This window comes from Oncorhynchus keta, chromosome 26 (assembly GCF_023373465.1).
Source record: "Oncorhynchus keta strain PuntledgeMale-10-30-2019 chromosome 26, Oket_V2, whole genome shotgun sequence".
Classification (NCBI taxonomy): Eukaryota; Metazoa; Chordata; class Actinopteri; order Salmoniformes; family Salmonidae; genus Oncorhynchus; species Oncorhynchus keta.
Genome location: NC_068446.1, coordinates 2,337,794 through 2,352,624, shown reverse-complemented (window position 1 = coordinate 2,352,624; position 14,831 = coordinate 2,337,794). Strand labels below are relative to the sequence as shown.

The window sequence follows — 14,831 nt, the reverse complement described above, 5'->3', positions numbered from 1 at the left end:
TGTGGCCTGGTGTTTTGGGGGTACTATTTAATGAAGCTGCCAGCTGAGGACTTGTGAGGCATCTGTTTCTCAAACTAGACACTAATGTACTTGTCCTCTTGCTCTGTTGTGCACCGGGGCCTCCCACTCCTCTTTCTATTCTGGTTAGAGCCAGTTTGCGCTGTTCTGTGAAGGGAGTAGGACACAGCGTTGTAGGAGATCTTCAGTTTGTTTCTGGCCATTTTGAGCCTGTAATCGAACACACAAATGCTGATGCTCCAGATACTCAACAAGTCTAAAAAAGGCCAGCTGTATTTTGTCTTTAAATCAGGACAACAGTTCAGCTGTGCAAACATAATTGCAAAAGGTTTTCTAATGATCAATTAGCCTTTTAAAATGATAAACTTGTATTAACTAACACAATGTGCCATTGGAACACAGGAGTGATGGTTGATGATAATGGGCCTCTGTACGCCTATCTAGATATTCCATTAAAAATCAGCCGTTTCCAGCCACAATAGTCATTTACAACATTAACAATGTCCACACTGTATTTCTGATCAATTTGATGTTATTTTAAAATGGACATTAAAAAAAATGTGCTGGTATTTCAAAAACAATGAAATTTCTAAGTGACCCCAAACTTTTAAACGGTAGTGTACATTTCCTCTGACAGTTCCATGAACACACCCCCACCCACATGGTGACTGCTTGACACACAATCTCATACATGTCATGCAGGCAAAAAACACAGAAAGACAGATTTAAAAAAAGCAACAGCACCTGGTATCTCTGTTCATCAATGAATTTCCCTTTGTCCTTAAAACAGTCTAATAAAATTTGATAACGTAAACATGACCCTCTGCAATAACACACAAGACTGACACACAGCATTACTAGAAATGTGTTGTCTGTTCACACTGCTATGCTTTATCTTGGCCAGGTCGCAGTTGCAAATGAGAACTTGTTCTCAACTAGCCTACCTGGTTAAATAAAGGTGTTCTCAACTAGCCTACCTGGTTAAATAAAGGTGTTCTCAACTAGCCTACCTGGTTAAATAAAGGTGTTCTCAACTAGCCTACCTGGTTAAATAAAGGTGTTCTCAACTAGCCTACCTGGTTAAATAAAGGTGTTCTCAACTAGCCTACCTGGTTAAATAAAGGTGAAATAAAAAAAAATAGAAATGGAGTAGTTGCTATCATAACCCCCATAACCCCTATCCATCCCTAACCCAGTGATCCTGAAGGCACGGACACACCAATGAACAAATATAATAGTCAGAAGTGAAGTACAACCACTCAAACTGACCATAAGAGTTAATGCATTATCAGGTAGGTTACCGAGAACACATTCTCTTTTACAATGAACAGGCAATAAAGATGCAGCAGGTAGGAGTGAATCTGTAGACAAAGACGATCACAAATATAGCTAAACACTGCACTCTACTGCCGGCACATGCCTGATTTAAAAAGCATTTACAATGCATGTATGGTCGGATATGAACCTCACACATTTTATATATAACCTATACATATGATAAAAGTACCCTCTGACATGCAACGATGATATTGGATGAAGATCATCAAGGCAAAATGAAAAAGGAATCATCGTGCTTGAGATACCGGAAGACGTCATAATTGTGATTTATTTTTTTTTTTAAACATAGTTGTCATTTCATGCAATTAAACACAAATCCAGAGTGGGAGTGTGGGGTATTGTCAGCACAGTCTGTTTTCTATAGCATACATTACATTCACAAAACTGGGGTGTAATTCTTTAGGAACCAAACAGAAGCAGATGGCTGAAACGAAGAGCGACTAACCTGAAATGGTCCAATAAGAACTTGTTTGTGTTGCAAAACGTTAACTGTTGCTAAATGTTTTGCCCTAATGAATACACCCCTGAGCACACCCATCCAGCACTAGAGTCTGGTCTATGTATACTGCGCTATCAGGGCTCATTGTTGTGGCGTGCCAGTGCAGGGGGCAGGGTGGTCCCACAGGGGCCCTGGAAGTGGAACCTGCAACACACAGAGAGACAGGTGTTAAAGGATGCCATAGGGAATCATTAGTATGAAGCAACAGCAATGTTTCCCAATCGTGGTCCCGGGGTCCAAAAGTGGTGTACATTTTATCCCCCTAAACACACCTGATTCAAGTTAGCCAAGGCTTGATGACGAATTGATTATGTGATTCAAGTGTGTTATTGCTAGGCAAACAAAGCACCGCTTTGGGTCCCCGGGACTAGGAGAAACTGGACGACAGTATGTTTATAACCTGAAGCGCATGGTGGCGGGTGTTTCCTCCATGTTAAATTCAGCTACAGGTATTCCTCTAGCCGCCACCTGGGGAGCAAACATGGCTGCTGGGTACACTATGGAGGACGTACCTACCTAAAAACACACGAGGAAGACGCACATATCATCTTGTGATTATTATGATCTATTTTTACATTGTAGAGAAATCTCTTCAGGGTCTCATTTTTAAAAATCACACATTAAAAAGGACAAAGACAGAATGGACACACACACACACTCACCACTAGGCAGAGGTCACAGAGGTCTAGTTCCTCTTCAACGCGAGTCAGGATGTCTGAGTCCAGAGTCTCCCCGAACCAGACCACATTAGGCCTGAGCAGACCACTACAGCCACCCTGCTCACACCTGGTGAGGCGCAGACACAGTTAGACCACTTAAACGTGTTTCTTACATGGCGATCTAAAACAATTCCATATGATTGTGATCAACTGCCATTTAAAAAGTGAAGATAAGAAAAACAACAAGAAATCATAACATTTCTAATTAAGTGATAATGCCAGAGAAGCCTCTGTTTGGAGGATCTATCGGCACGGGTGTGGCAAACTGTGCCAATATATCCTCCAAACACCGGCTTTCGAGGGCATTATCACATTTATACAACGGGCTACCAACATACTCAAATAATGATTGACATATTTGAATTAAAAACGTTATTTTGATTAATTTATTTATACTACTTCATCCTTCTACAAGATATAATCCCAACACAAAGCAAAGGTTGCTAGAGATGCAACCCTGTCGTTCAGTCTCTATGGACGCGACCCAGTCGTTCGTTCTAAATGTGCTCACCTGTCAGGACACCGTAGCTAGCCAACAACACAGCTACAGTAACACAATCACTTCAATCTGAAGCTGGAAAGACTGCATATTAGCTGTGTTTTGTTTGACCTTTGTTTAATTGAAATTAGTTTGTATATATCCATACAAATGATACCAGCCGATTCAGGATTTCGACTGGCCAACAAATGCTGCCTGCCTCGTCTCGACACGTTCATTACTATGAGACAGCAGAAGATCGAATTTGAATGTTGAAACAATGTTGCAAATGTCGGAGAGACGGACAGCAAGGTTTATACAAATATCTCCTGTTGAAAATGAAATGTTAGTCTAAAAGAAATGTGAGAAAGTGTAGATACTTTTTTTAATAGTGGAGATCCAAGTTTATAAATTGCCTGGCTGGGCTGATGAGACAGTGAGTGGATTGCGCAGTCAGATGGAACAGAGTAAATAGGTATTTTAACGTCATAACTTTAGTCGTTGGCAACTGGTGGAATAGACACCGGCTGGAATGCAGTTTTAACCAATCAGGATTCGACCCACCCGTTGTATAAACAAGACGTAAGCGAGTTTGTCCCACGCATAGATATCCTATTAAGTTATTATTACTAATAGTATTCTAATTCAAAAATCCATGGGCCCACCTGGGTAAGTCATGAGGAGGGATCTGAGCATCACTGGTGTTGGGGTCTGGAGCACTAGAGAGAGAGCAAGATGTCAATAAATACTGTTAGTGTATAGTTACATGTAACAACACCAAGGAAATGCTGACCTGAGTTTGACTGACTTACCCTTTGCCTTCCAGGGCAGCACAGATGGGGCTCTTGTGGTTAACCCCAACATGACCACAGCTCATACAGCAGGTTTTAAACAAACTGCCTGTGGTCACAGAGCGGGAGTAGGAAATAAAACATGACCACAACTCATATAGCCTGGTCACAAAGACAGAGGAGAGCTTACATGGCACTTTGTCAAGCAAAACGAGGAACGCGGTTTGTACAACACGTCGAGATGGAGCTTATTAGAGAATATCTGTTCGCTGCTTTTCATTAAACCACGGCCTAAAATAGGCTACGGCCTAAAATATTCGTTCATACGGGCATTAACTTATATCCTACAGAAATGTGATCAGTTATGGACACATTGGCTACAGTATATGCAAAAAATATTCAGATATAGTAAACAGGCAGACATTTGAACTATAGAAATGGAAACAATTGAGATTCTAGAAGCACAAAGTAACAATTACTGGGCTCTCATCATTATTCACATCAAGTCACATGTTATTATCAGCTATCAAAGGCAAAAACGGTGGCTACTTTGAAGAATCTCAAATATAAAAACACACATTATGGTTTGTTTAACACTTTTTTTTTGGTTACTACATGATTCCATATGTGTTATTTCATTGTTGCCATGTGCACAATAGCAAAATTAACCAGCATAATGGGATTGAGAACAATGTGGCGCCGGCAGCAGAGACGAGGACACAATGTTTAACCACCGTCGAACTGTAGGTCTTAAGAGTGTTTAGTCTTAATACCATAACTTACCTAGGCCTATATTTCCATATACAGGCTACTGTATCAATCTCTTCATTCATGCCATCGCACAGCACACGAGATATTCATGCTTTGGAAATGCAATCAAACATTTCAGTTTTTAAATAAAATAAAAAAATGGGAGCTTTGAATAATTAGCCTAAACAATAAATAAACTGTATGTTTTACATAAAGGGAGCAAGGGTTGAGGGAATAGGGTTTTGTTTTTCCTAAACAAATTAAAATAACTTTTCCCAGTCAGAAACAACTAAATGGCTGAAATTATGTTACAGCTTCAGCATGGAGAGCGCAACAAACACTTGTTGTGCTGTGGAGCATTTTTACTGCAGTAGTGAGGAGAGCGAGACAACGTGAGCCAGTCACACAGGCACTCGCTGTCATTTTTCTTTTAACACAGTGTGACCATTGTGCTCTGAGTTATTTGTGTGTCTTAATTATTTAATCAAACAGGTGTGCTTATAGTGTCACACAAGCTCAGTGCATATGTAGTTGCTTCTATTCAAACACATAGGGTGTGGCTCTATATATGGAAAAATATGTTTAAACATTTCGACCAAGTGATTGGTCGAAAGAACAGAGGGCGACTCTCGGTAGACCAAGAGAGATATATATATATTTTTCTTTCGGGGAAATCCGTAGTCTGAAAGCTTGTAGGGTATATCTACAACCCAGTCTGAGTACCCAAGACGGTCGACCAAGATATCCGTAGTCTGAAAGCTTGTAGGGTATATCTACAACCCAGTCTGAGTACCCAAGATGGTCAACCAAGATATCCATAGTCTGAAAGCTTGTAGGGTATATCTACAACCCAGTCTGAGTACCCAAGATGGTCAACCAAGATATCCATAGTACGGTATATCTACAACCCAGTCTGAGTACCCAAGATGGTCAACCAAGATATCCATAGTCTGAAAGCTTGTACGGTATATCTACAACCCAGTCTGAGTACCCAAGATGGTCGACCAAGATATCCGTAGTCTGAAAGCTTGTACGGTATATCTACAACCCAGTCTGAGTACCCAAGATGGTCGACCAAGATATCCGTAGTCTGAAAGCTTGTACGGTATATCTACAACCCAGTCTGAGTACCCAAGATGGTCAACCAAGATATCCATAGTCTGAAACGGTATATCTACAACCCAGTCTGAGTACCCAAGATGGTCGACCAAGATATCCGTGTCTGAAAGCTTGTATGGTATATCTACAACCCAGTCTGAGTACCCAAGATGGTCGACCAAGATATCCGTAGTCTGAAAGCTTGTATGGTATATCTACAACCCAGTCTGAGTACCCAAGATGGTCAACCAAGATATCCATAGTCTGAAAGCTACGGTATATCTACAACCCAGTCTGAGTACCCAAGAACCAAGATATCCGTAGTCTGAAAGCTTGTATGGTATATCTACAACCCAGTCTGAGTACCCAAGATGGTCGACCAAGATATCCATAGTCTGAAAGCTTGTAGGGTATATCTACAACCCAGTCTGAGTACCCAAGACGGTCGACCAAGATATCCGTAGTCTGAAAGCTTGTAGGGTATATCTACAACCCAGTCTGAGTACCCAAGATGAACCGACTATTACACACTGGAGTGAAACTGGCCTTCAACAATCTTCTTTAAATCTACACTTTAATAACAACATGAGTCCCCCAATACCACTACTCGCTAGTCAGACACATGTTCCGGTCCAAATGGCATCCCTATTCCCTATAGTGCACTAGAAGATGACACCATATGTAGGGCTTTGGTCAAAAGTAGTGCACTACACAGGGGATAGGGTGCCATTTGGGACACAGAGGCACAGTGAAAGTGCCATTGAATTATTACCGTGGATCTACTAGCTAACTAGTCAGGACAGTGAAAGTCAGTCTGGGTGACATTGTCATGGATACAGTACCATGCATCTCCAAAATGTTGGTGGATCCGGCTCGGCGATGTAGCTCATCGATGTTCTGTGTGATGACGGTGACGCGGCGCCCCTGTTTCTGCAGCCTGGCCTCACACTCTGCTATGGCCACGTGAGCCGAGTTGGGGCTCTTCGTCAGCATCACCTCCCTGCGGTAGTGGTAGAACTCCCACACCCTGGATGGGTTCTGACTGAACGCCCCAGGGGTGGCCAGGTCCTGATTTGGGGGGGGGACAAACAGAGTGATAGAGAAAAGGGGGAGTGAGAAACAAGACGAGAGGGGCAGGACAGGAGGAGGAGAGGGTGGAGAGAGACAAAGGGGAAGAGCACTATAAAGGGAATAGGGTGCCGTTTAGGATGCATCCTTGGGGTGTTTACCTGGGCTTGCCATTTCCTCCAGAAGCCTCCTTCTCCTCTGAAGGTTGGGACACCACTCTCAGCACTAACCCCTGCTCCAGTCAAGATGACCACGCGTTTGGCTTTCGAGAACACCTCTCGGAACGCTACTAGGTCTGAAAACACAGACAAAAATATTAAGACTAAAAAGTAACACGCATACAAATACAGCAACAAACACAGAAGACCATGTGTGTGTGGTCTTGTTCTTCCATCCTTGTGGGGCCCTGAAATTCCTAAAAGTCCCCACAATGTTAGTCAAATAAGGATAATTCTCCCCTCATGGAGACAAATTCAGTGATGGAAAAAGTACCCAATTGTCATACTTGAGTAAAAGTAAAGATGCCTTAATTAAAAAATGACTCAAGTAGCAGTGAAAGTCACCCAGTAAAATATTACTTGAGTAAACGTATTTGGTATCAAATCTACTTAAGTATCAAACGTAAATGTCAATGCTCAAATATACTTAAAGTTGAAGTCGGAAGTTTACAGGTTGGAGTCATTAAAACTTGTTTTTCAACCACTCCACAAATTTCTTGTTAAACTATAGTTTTGGCAAGACGGTTAAGAAATGTACTTTGCACATGACAAGTAATTTTTCCAACAATTGTTTACAGACAGATTATTTCACTATATCACAATTCAAGTGGGTCATGTAGTGTACATACACTAAGTTGACTGTGCCTTTAAACATCTTGGAAAATTCCAAAAAATTATGTCATGGCTTTAGAAGCTTCTGATAGGCTAATTGACATCATTTGAGTCAATTGGAGGTGTACCTGTGGATGTATTTCAAGGCCTACCTTCAAGCTCCATGCCTCTTTGCTTGACATCATGGGAAAATCAAAAAAAGCCAAGACATTACAAAAAAAATTGTAGACCTCCACAAGTCTGGTTCATCGTTGGGAGCAATTTCCAAATGCCTGAAGGTACTACGTTCATCTGTACAAACAATAGTACGCAAGTATAAACACCATGGGACCACGCAGCCGCCATACCGCTCAGGAAGGAGACGCGTTCCATCTCCTTGAGATTAATGTATTTTGGTGTGAAAAGTGCAAATCAATCCCAGAACAACAGCAAAGGACCTTGTGAAGATGCTGGAGGAAACAGGTACAAAAGTATCTATATCCACAGTAAAAATGAGTCCTATATCGACATAACCTGAAAGGCCGATCAGCAAGGAAGAAGCCACTGCTCCAAAACCGCCATAAAAAAGCCAGACTACGGTTTGTAACTGCACACGGGGACAAATATTGTAGTTTTTGGAGAAATGTCCTCTGGTCTGATGAAACAAAAATATAACTATTTGGCCATAATGACCATCGTTATGTTTGGAGGGAAAAGGGGGAGGCGTGCAAGCCGAAGAACACCATCCCAACCGTGAAGCACGGGGGTGGCAGCATCATGTGGTGGGGGTGCTTTGCTGCAGGAGGGACTGGTGCAGAAACCAAAATCGATGGCATCATGAGGGAGGACAATTATGTGGATATATTAAAGCAACATCTCAAGACATCAGTCAAGAAGTTAAAAGCTTGGTCGCAATTGGGTCTTCCAAATGGACAATGACCCCAAGGATACTTCCAAAGTTGTGGCAAATTGGCTTAAGGACAACAAAGTCAAGGTATTGGAGTGGCCATCACAAAGCCCTGCCCTCAATCCTATAGAACATTTGTGGGTAGAACTGAAGTGTGTGCGAGCAAGGAGGCCTACAAACCTGACTCAGTTACACCAGCTCTGTCAGGAGGAAAGGGCCAAAATTCACCCAACTTAATGTGGGAAGCTTGTGGAAGGCTACCCAAAACGTTTGACCCAAGTTAAACTATTTAAAGGCAACGCTACCAAATACCTTTTTGAGTTTGTAAACTTCTGACCCACTGGGAATGTGATGAAAGACAAAAAAAGCTGAAATAATTCTCTCCACTATTATTCTGACATTTCACATTCTTAAAATAAGTGGTGATCCTAACTGACCAGGACATTTTTACTAGGATTAAACGTCAGGAATTGTGAAACTGAGTTTAAATGCATTTGGCTAAGGTGTATGTAAACTTCAAACTCCTTATATTAAAACAAACCAGACAGCACAATTTTCTTGTTTTTGTTCAATGAAGAATAGCCAGGGGCACACTCCAACATTACTTACAAACTAAAGCATTTGTGTTTAGTGAGTCTCCAGATCAGAGGCAGTAGGGAGGACCAGGCATGTTCTCTTGATAAGCGTGCATTCGAAAAGTAACGAGTACTTTTGGGTATCAGGGAAAATGTATGGAGTAAAAAGTATATTATTTTCTTCAGGAACGTAGTAGAGTAAAAGTAAAAGTTGTCAAAAATATAAATACTAAAGTAAAGATACTGCAAAAGACTACTTAAGTAGTACAGTATTTTACTTCAGTACTTACCACCACTGGAGATTTCCCACATCTCCACGAGGACAAAGGCTATTTTAAGATAAGGGGTTTAGGGTTCACAATTAGGATTAGCTTTAGAGTTTAAGCTAAGGGGTTAGGTTTAGGGTTCAGAATTAGGGTTAGCTTTTGGGTTTAAACTAAGGGGTTAGGTTTAGGGTTCAGAATTAGGGTTAGCTTTGGGGTTTAAGCTAAGGGGTTAGGTTTAGGGTTCAGAATTAGGGTTAGCTTTGGGGTTTAAGCTAAGGGGTTAGGTTTAGGGTTCAGAATTAGGGTTAGCTTTAGGGTTTAAGTGTAGGGGTTAGAGAAATTTTGATTTTATTATAGAATTTTTTTTTAGGTTCCCACGAGGATAGAAAAACAAGTGTGTGTACTACACCAACACAGTCCTACCTGAGCTGGGTCTGGCCATGACCGGTCTGTTCTGGGTCTCTTTAAATCGGGCACACAGATGAGAGGTGACGCCTCTGCTGGTGAACTGACGTACAATCATCAGGGTTAACTAAGAAAAAAGAACAAGAAGAAAAAGATGAGATGGCGGCCCTGAGGAGGGCGAGTGTCTTACCGGTTCCTGCCGAGATGGCGGCCCTGAGGAAGAAAAACCGGTTCCTGCTGAGATGGCGGCCCTGAGGAGGGCGAGTGAAACCGGTTCCTGAGATGGCGGCCCTGAGGAGGGCGAGTGTCTTACCGGTTCCTGCCGAGATGGCGGCCCTGAGGAGAGCGAGTGTCTTACCGGTTCCTGCTGAGATGGCGGCCCTGAGGAGGGCGAGTGTCTTACCGGTTCCTGCTGAGATGGCGGCCCTGAGGAGGGCGAGTGTCTTACCGGTTCCTGCTGAGATGGCGGCCCTGAGGAGGGCGAGTGTCTTACCGGTTCCTGCTGAGATGGCGTCCCTGAGGAGGGCGAGTGTCTTACCGGTTCCTGCTGAGATGGCGGCCCTGAGGAGGGCGAGTGTCTTACCGGTTCCTGCTGAGATGGCGGCCCTGAGGAGGGCGAGTGTCTTACCGGTTCCTGCTCGACTTCGCTTTTTATTAACGGCTGTTTTTCTGTTATTACTTTATTTACTCCATGTTGGTTCAATAATTTCCTTCAAACCGACAAACACTTCTGGATCATGAATTAGAAGCTACACACGTCTCTCAGCATCCCAGATTGGGAATACTACGCCAGTGACGAGGAAGGAAAGGGGGACTCCAAGCTCGGCTGAAAAGACTGTCTACATGGCCTCCTCTACCTAGTATCCTGATGGCTAATAGGTTTGGGTGGTATACCTTATATATCGTATTCCAGGGTAACTTTGAAGTTGCTCTTGTATGCAATTCACTACTCAATGTTTGCCCTCAGATATCTTAGAATTCTGCCAGAAGTCAAAGAGCTCTGATGAGTTCTGTACAGCTTCCATTCCTTCCCTGTGCTTCCAACTAGCGTTCTATTTTCTCTTCCGTTCTTCTCCCCTCTGCCTTCCTTTAGAGAAGCATGCATCACAACTTTGTTCACTTGCACAATTTCTCTCGTTCCCTTTCACTTGTAAATGTCCACACTCATTGAAAATGACATTTGGTAGCTACTAGCTATGCTTGATTAACTTTGAGCTGTATTTGCCTCCAATGTCGTTTATTAAGAGAATTTGGCACAATGTCCAACCGGCCTCACAAGAACAGACCACCTGTAACCACGCCAGCCCAGGACCCCCACATCCGGCTTCTTCACCTGCGGACTCGTCTGAGACCAGACACCCGGATAGTATTTCTGTCAAATACAGCCACTTTGTGGGAAGAAAATAAATAAATCGGCTGGGCCTTGCTCCCAAGTGGGCCTATTCCCTTTCAGGCCCACCCATGGATGTGCCCCTGCTCAATTATGTGAAACCTATAGATGAGGGCCTAACGCATATATTTCAATTGACTGATTTCCTTATATGAACTGTAACTCTAAAATCTTTGATGTTTGATAACTCAAACTCGCGACGCATGTGGAAAGGACTACAGACTATCAAACTACAAAGGCAAATCCAACTGAGTGGTGCCTACAGAAGCCTCCCTACCAGACACGATTAACTCATTCTATGCTCGCTTCTCTCATTGCTCCAGATGACCAGGTGTGTTCACTCGCCGATGCTGACATGAAGAAAACTCTCAAAACCGCCAAACCAGATGGCATCGTCTCGGACATCTACAGCATGTCCCTGTCCCAGACTGTAGTCCCCACCTTCTTCAAGGACACAACCATTGTCCCAGTGCCTAAGCAAAACAAGGGTGACATGCCCAAATGACTAATCACCCCATCGCACTTACCACTGTCATCATTAAGTGCTTGAAGATGGTCTTGACCCACATTAAGGTCAGCACGACAGGTACACAGGACCCACTCCAATTTGCCTACCGCGCCAACAGATCCAATGAAGATGCCATTTCCATCGCTATTCACACGACCGTATCACATCTGGACAAGAAGAACACCTATGTGAGAATCCTATTCATTGACTACCGTTCGGCATTCAACACTATTGTTCCCTCCAAGCTCAACACCAAGCCCTGGCTCTGGACACCACCTTTCGCACCTGCAACTGGATCCTGGACTTCCTGACGTGTAGACCACAGGCTGGATTGGCAATAACACCTCCTCCACACTGACTCTTAACACAGGGCCCCACAGGGGTGTGTCCTCATCCCTCTGCTGTACACCCTGTTAACCCATGACTGCGTGGCACAACACCAACTACCAAGTTTGCTGACGACACCACGGTTGTATGCCTGATAATCAAAAACAAAAAAAATCTGCCAATAGGGAGGAGGTAAGTGAACTGGCATGTGGTGCCAGGACAACCACCTCTTCCTCAACGTCAGAAAAACAAAAGGAGTTGATTGTTGACTTCAGGAGGGAAGATGGCCCAATCCACATCAACAGAACTGCAGTAGAGAGTCAGTAGTTTAAAGTTCCTCGCCATCCACATCACAGAGGACTTGACGTCAACCAACACCACCACTCGTCAAGAGGCCACAACAGTGTATCTACTTCATAACGCTGCTGAAAGAAATTTGGCACACCGGGTCCTCTCCAAATACTACCACTGCACCATCGAGAGCATCCTGACCGGTTGCTTCACGGCCTGGTACAGAAATTGCTCCGCACACGACCACAATGCCCTCCATAGGGTGGCGAAGATGGCCCAGATCATCACAAAGAGCTCCCACCCATCCAGTACATCTGCTCGCAATGGTGCCCGAGGAAGACCCGCAGCGTCATCAAGGGCCCCATAAAGCCCAGCTGCTCACTCCCTTACCGTCAGGCAGACCGTATCAGAGCATGAGGTCTGACACCAACAGGCTCAGAGAGGGTTTCTCTCTACAAGCCATAAAGACTGCTGAACACTTGAACTGGACTGGACCACCAGCTCTGATTCTCCGAGCACACATGCACGCACTCTCTCTCACACACACACACACACACACACTGCTACCAGACTCTTACGATTGCTAAATAATGCACCATTTAAACACTTGTCCCCCAAACACATGTCAATATTTGAGTATAAATTGTGCCCTCCTGTACTATACTTATGCTAAAATATTCTACTGAACCATTTACTTCATGTTCATATTCTTATCTTCTATTATTGTTGCAAAGTGGAGAAGGAATGTGCAAGTAAGCTCTTCATTGGACGGCGTATACCACGTGTAGCCTGTACGTATGACTAATACAACTTTAAACTTGAAGAATATGAAGGATATACTAAACAAATTCAAGTAATGTCTCAACAGAAACCGACAGCCAACAGAACTCATATTGATGTTGACACAGCAAATGACTGAACTCAATTACCACATTAGGGACAATAACTTTGGGCACGTTACTACCTCATAGATAAAGAAAGCAGGGGGTTATTGTAACAAAACACCACACGGAGTTGTCACCTAACCAACTCGCGGTTGTACCTGGAGATCTTGCTTGCTGTAACAACTTGGAAACGTTGCAGACATGCGCAGACCTCCCTGGCTCGTCAAAGGGTAAATATTCATAGCAAGCTACTGTAGCTCGCTATCTGGTTTTCTTTGACCCGTGTGCATTTAAGGGCGTAAAGGGGGTCCGTTAGTCTTTTAGACTCGAAAAATTGACCCTAGGCAACAGGGTCGGGTTTTCGAGACTATTTGTTGTTCATGCAACTTGCAAGCAAAGATGGTACTCTTGAGGTGAGCTCTAAATACGACAGATAGCCATCTATCTATGGAATGCAACTCAAGTTTAGCTGTTAGCTAACGTTAAACTTGTTGATATTCTTCAAGCGACTATCAGCATGTATGTTTCGCATATCCAAAGAAGCATTGCCATACAACATGAATATGCCCTGATTAAATACCATTAACGTTCAGATAGATTTAATCTGACACATTTTGCATGTTGAATTTCTCCAAGTCCTTCCTTACCTGGTTTCAGCTGTTTAGTTAAGAGGTGTGTGTAATTTTAAATGTCTTCCTCTTCTTCTCCTTTGGGATTGGGTTGGTCGATCGCGTCCAACTTGCAGGTGCATACACCGCCACCTACTGTATTGAAGTGTGAGGGCAGTCATGGCCCAACTACATTGAATGATCTTCATTATTCTTGTTTTTAAACAGAAAAAATTGCACCATCAATATACCAATATATCATAAGAATTACCCCCCCCCCATTAACTATTTTGCTGTACTCCCAGGTACTTCTCTGCAGCTGCCACCTACACTCACTACTTTGCCCCTATCTGCTCCTGCACCATGCCAACGGCATGGGAGGGCTCTTCAACCTGCCTCTCTCGCACCGGACACTTCCGATCCCCAGCAACATGAGCATCCCTACAGTTGACACACACAACTTTATCCACAGACACAAAAATGGTATTGGTGGATCGCATCAACTAGGTGCATACATCGCCGCCACCTACTGTACTGGAGTGTGAGTGAGGACACGGCCTCCCTTAGCTAAAGATTGTTCAAACAGATCATGCGAGAAAAGATTTTTGTTATTCTTGGGAGTTACAGGTTTATCTATACAAATAGTTGCCAGAGATTTTTCAAAATGCATGATACTATCGTCATTCTCGATTTGGCCAAACATGTCCAGTTGCAGGTGGCGTGCCTGGATGTAGAATGTGCTCCAACAATGTGTATGCCGCCATCTTGTCTATTTCAAATCTTCTCTCATTGATTAAGACAGGTGGGTCCACCCCTGACACGTCTCTTGTGCCTCATGGTCCACAGAGGCTCTCCTGCCGACTGGGTTTGAAATGGATCACTGTCAATTGCTCACTGTCACATTTACATTTAAGTCATTTAGCAATCGCTCTTATCCAGAGCGACTTACAAATTGGTGCATTCACCTTATGACATCCAGTGGAACAGCCACTTTACAATAGTGCATCTAAATCTTTAGGGGGGTGAGAAGGATTACTTATCCTATCCTAGGTATTCCTTAAAGAGGTGGGGTTTCAGGTGTCTCACAGGTATGACAAAACGT

The 14,831-nt window shown here is 43.4% G+C and overlaps 1 protein-coding gene across 3 annotated transcripts; it reads right to left on the bottom strand.

Annotated features, from left to right (window-relative positions):
* Window positions 1-1,606: 1,606 nt before the first annotated feature.
* LOC118358827 (NAD-dependent protein deacylase sirtuin-5, mitochondrial-like) lies at window positions 1,607-13,924 on the bottom strand. 3 transcript variants are annotated; one of them, XM_052480027.1, is made up of 9 exons: window positions 13,769-13,924; window positions 9,740-9,848; window positions 6,921-7,054; window positions 6,534-6,759; window positions 3,865-3,952; window positions 3,718-3,771; window positions 2,518-2,641; window positions 2,256-2,371; window positions 1,607-1,999 (listed from the first exon to the last, which is right to left on the bottom strand). In XM_052480027.1, the coding sequence occupies exons 2-9, from the start codon at window positions 9,837-9,839 to the stop codon at window positions 1,930-1,932; spliced, it is 912 nt and encodes a 303-aa protein (XP_052335987.1). In that variant the 5' UTR covers window positions 9,840-9,848; window positions 13,769-13,924; the 3' UTR covers window positions 1,607-1,929. The 3 variants fall into 3 exon arrangements, with proteins under 3 accessions (XP_052335987.1, XP_052335986.1, XP_052335985.1); XM_052480026.1 differs by lacking the exon at window positions 13,769-13,924 and adding an exon at window positions 13,280-13,762; XM_052480025.1 differs by lacking the exon at window positions 13,769-13,924 and adding an exon at window positions 13,603-13,762.
* Between the last annotated feature and the right edge of the window lie 907 nt (window positions 13,925-14,831).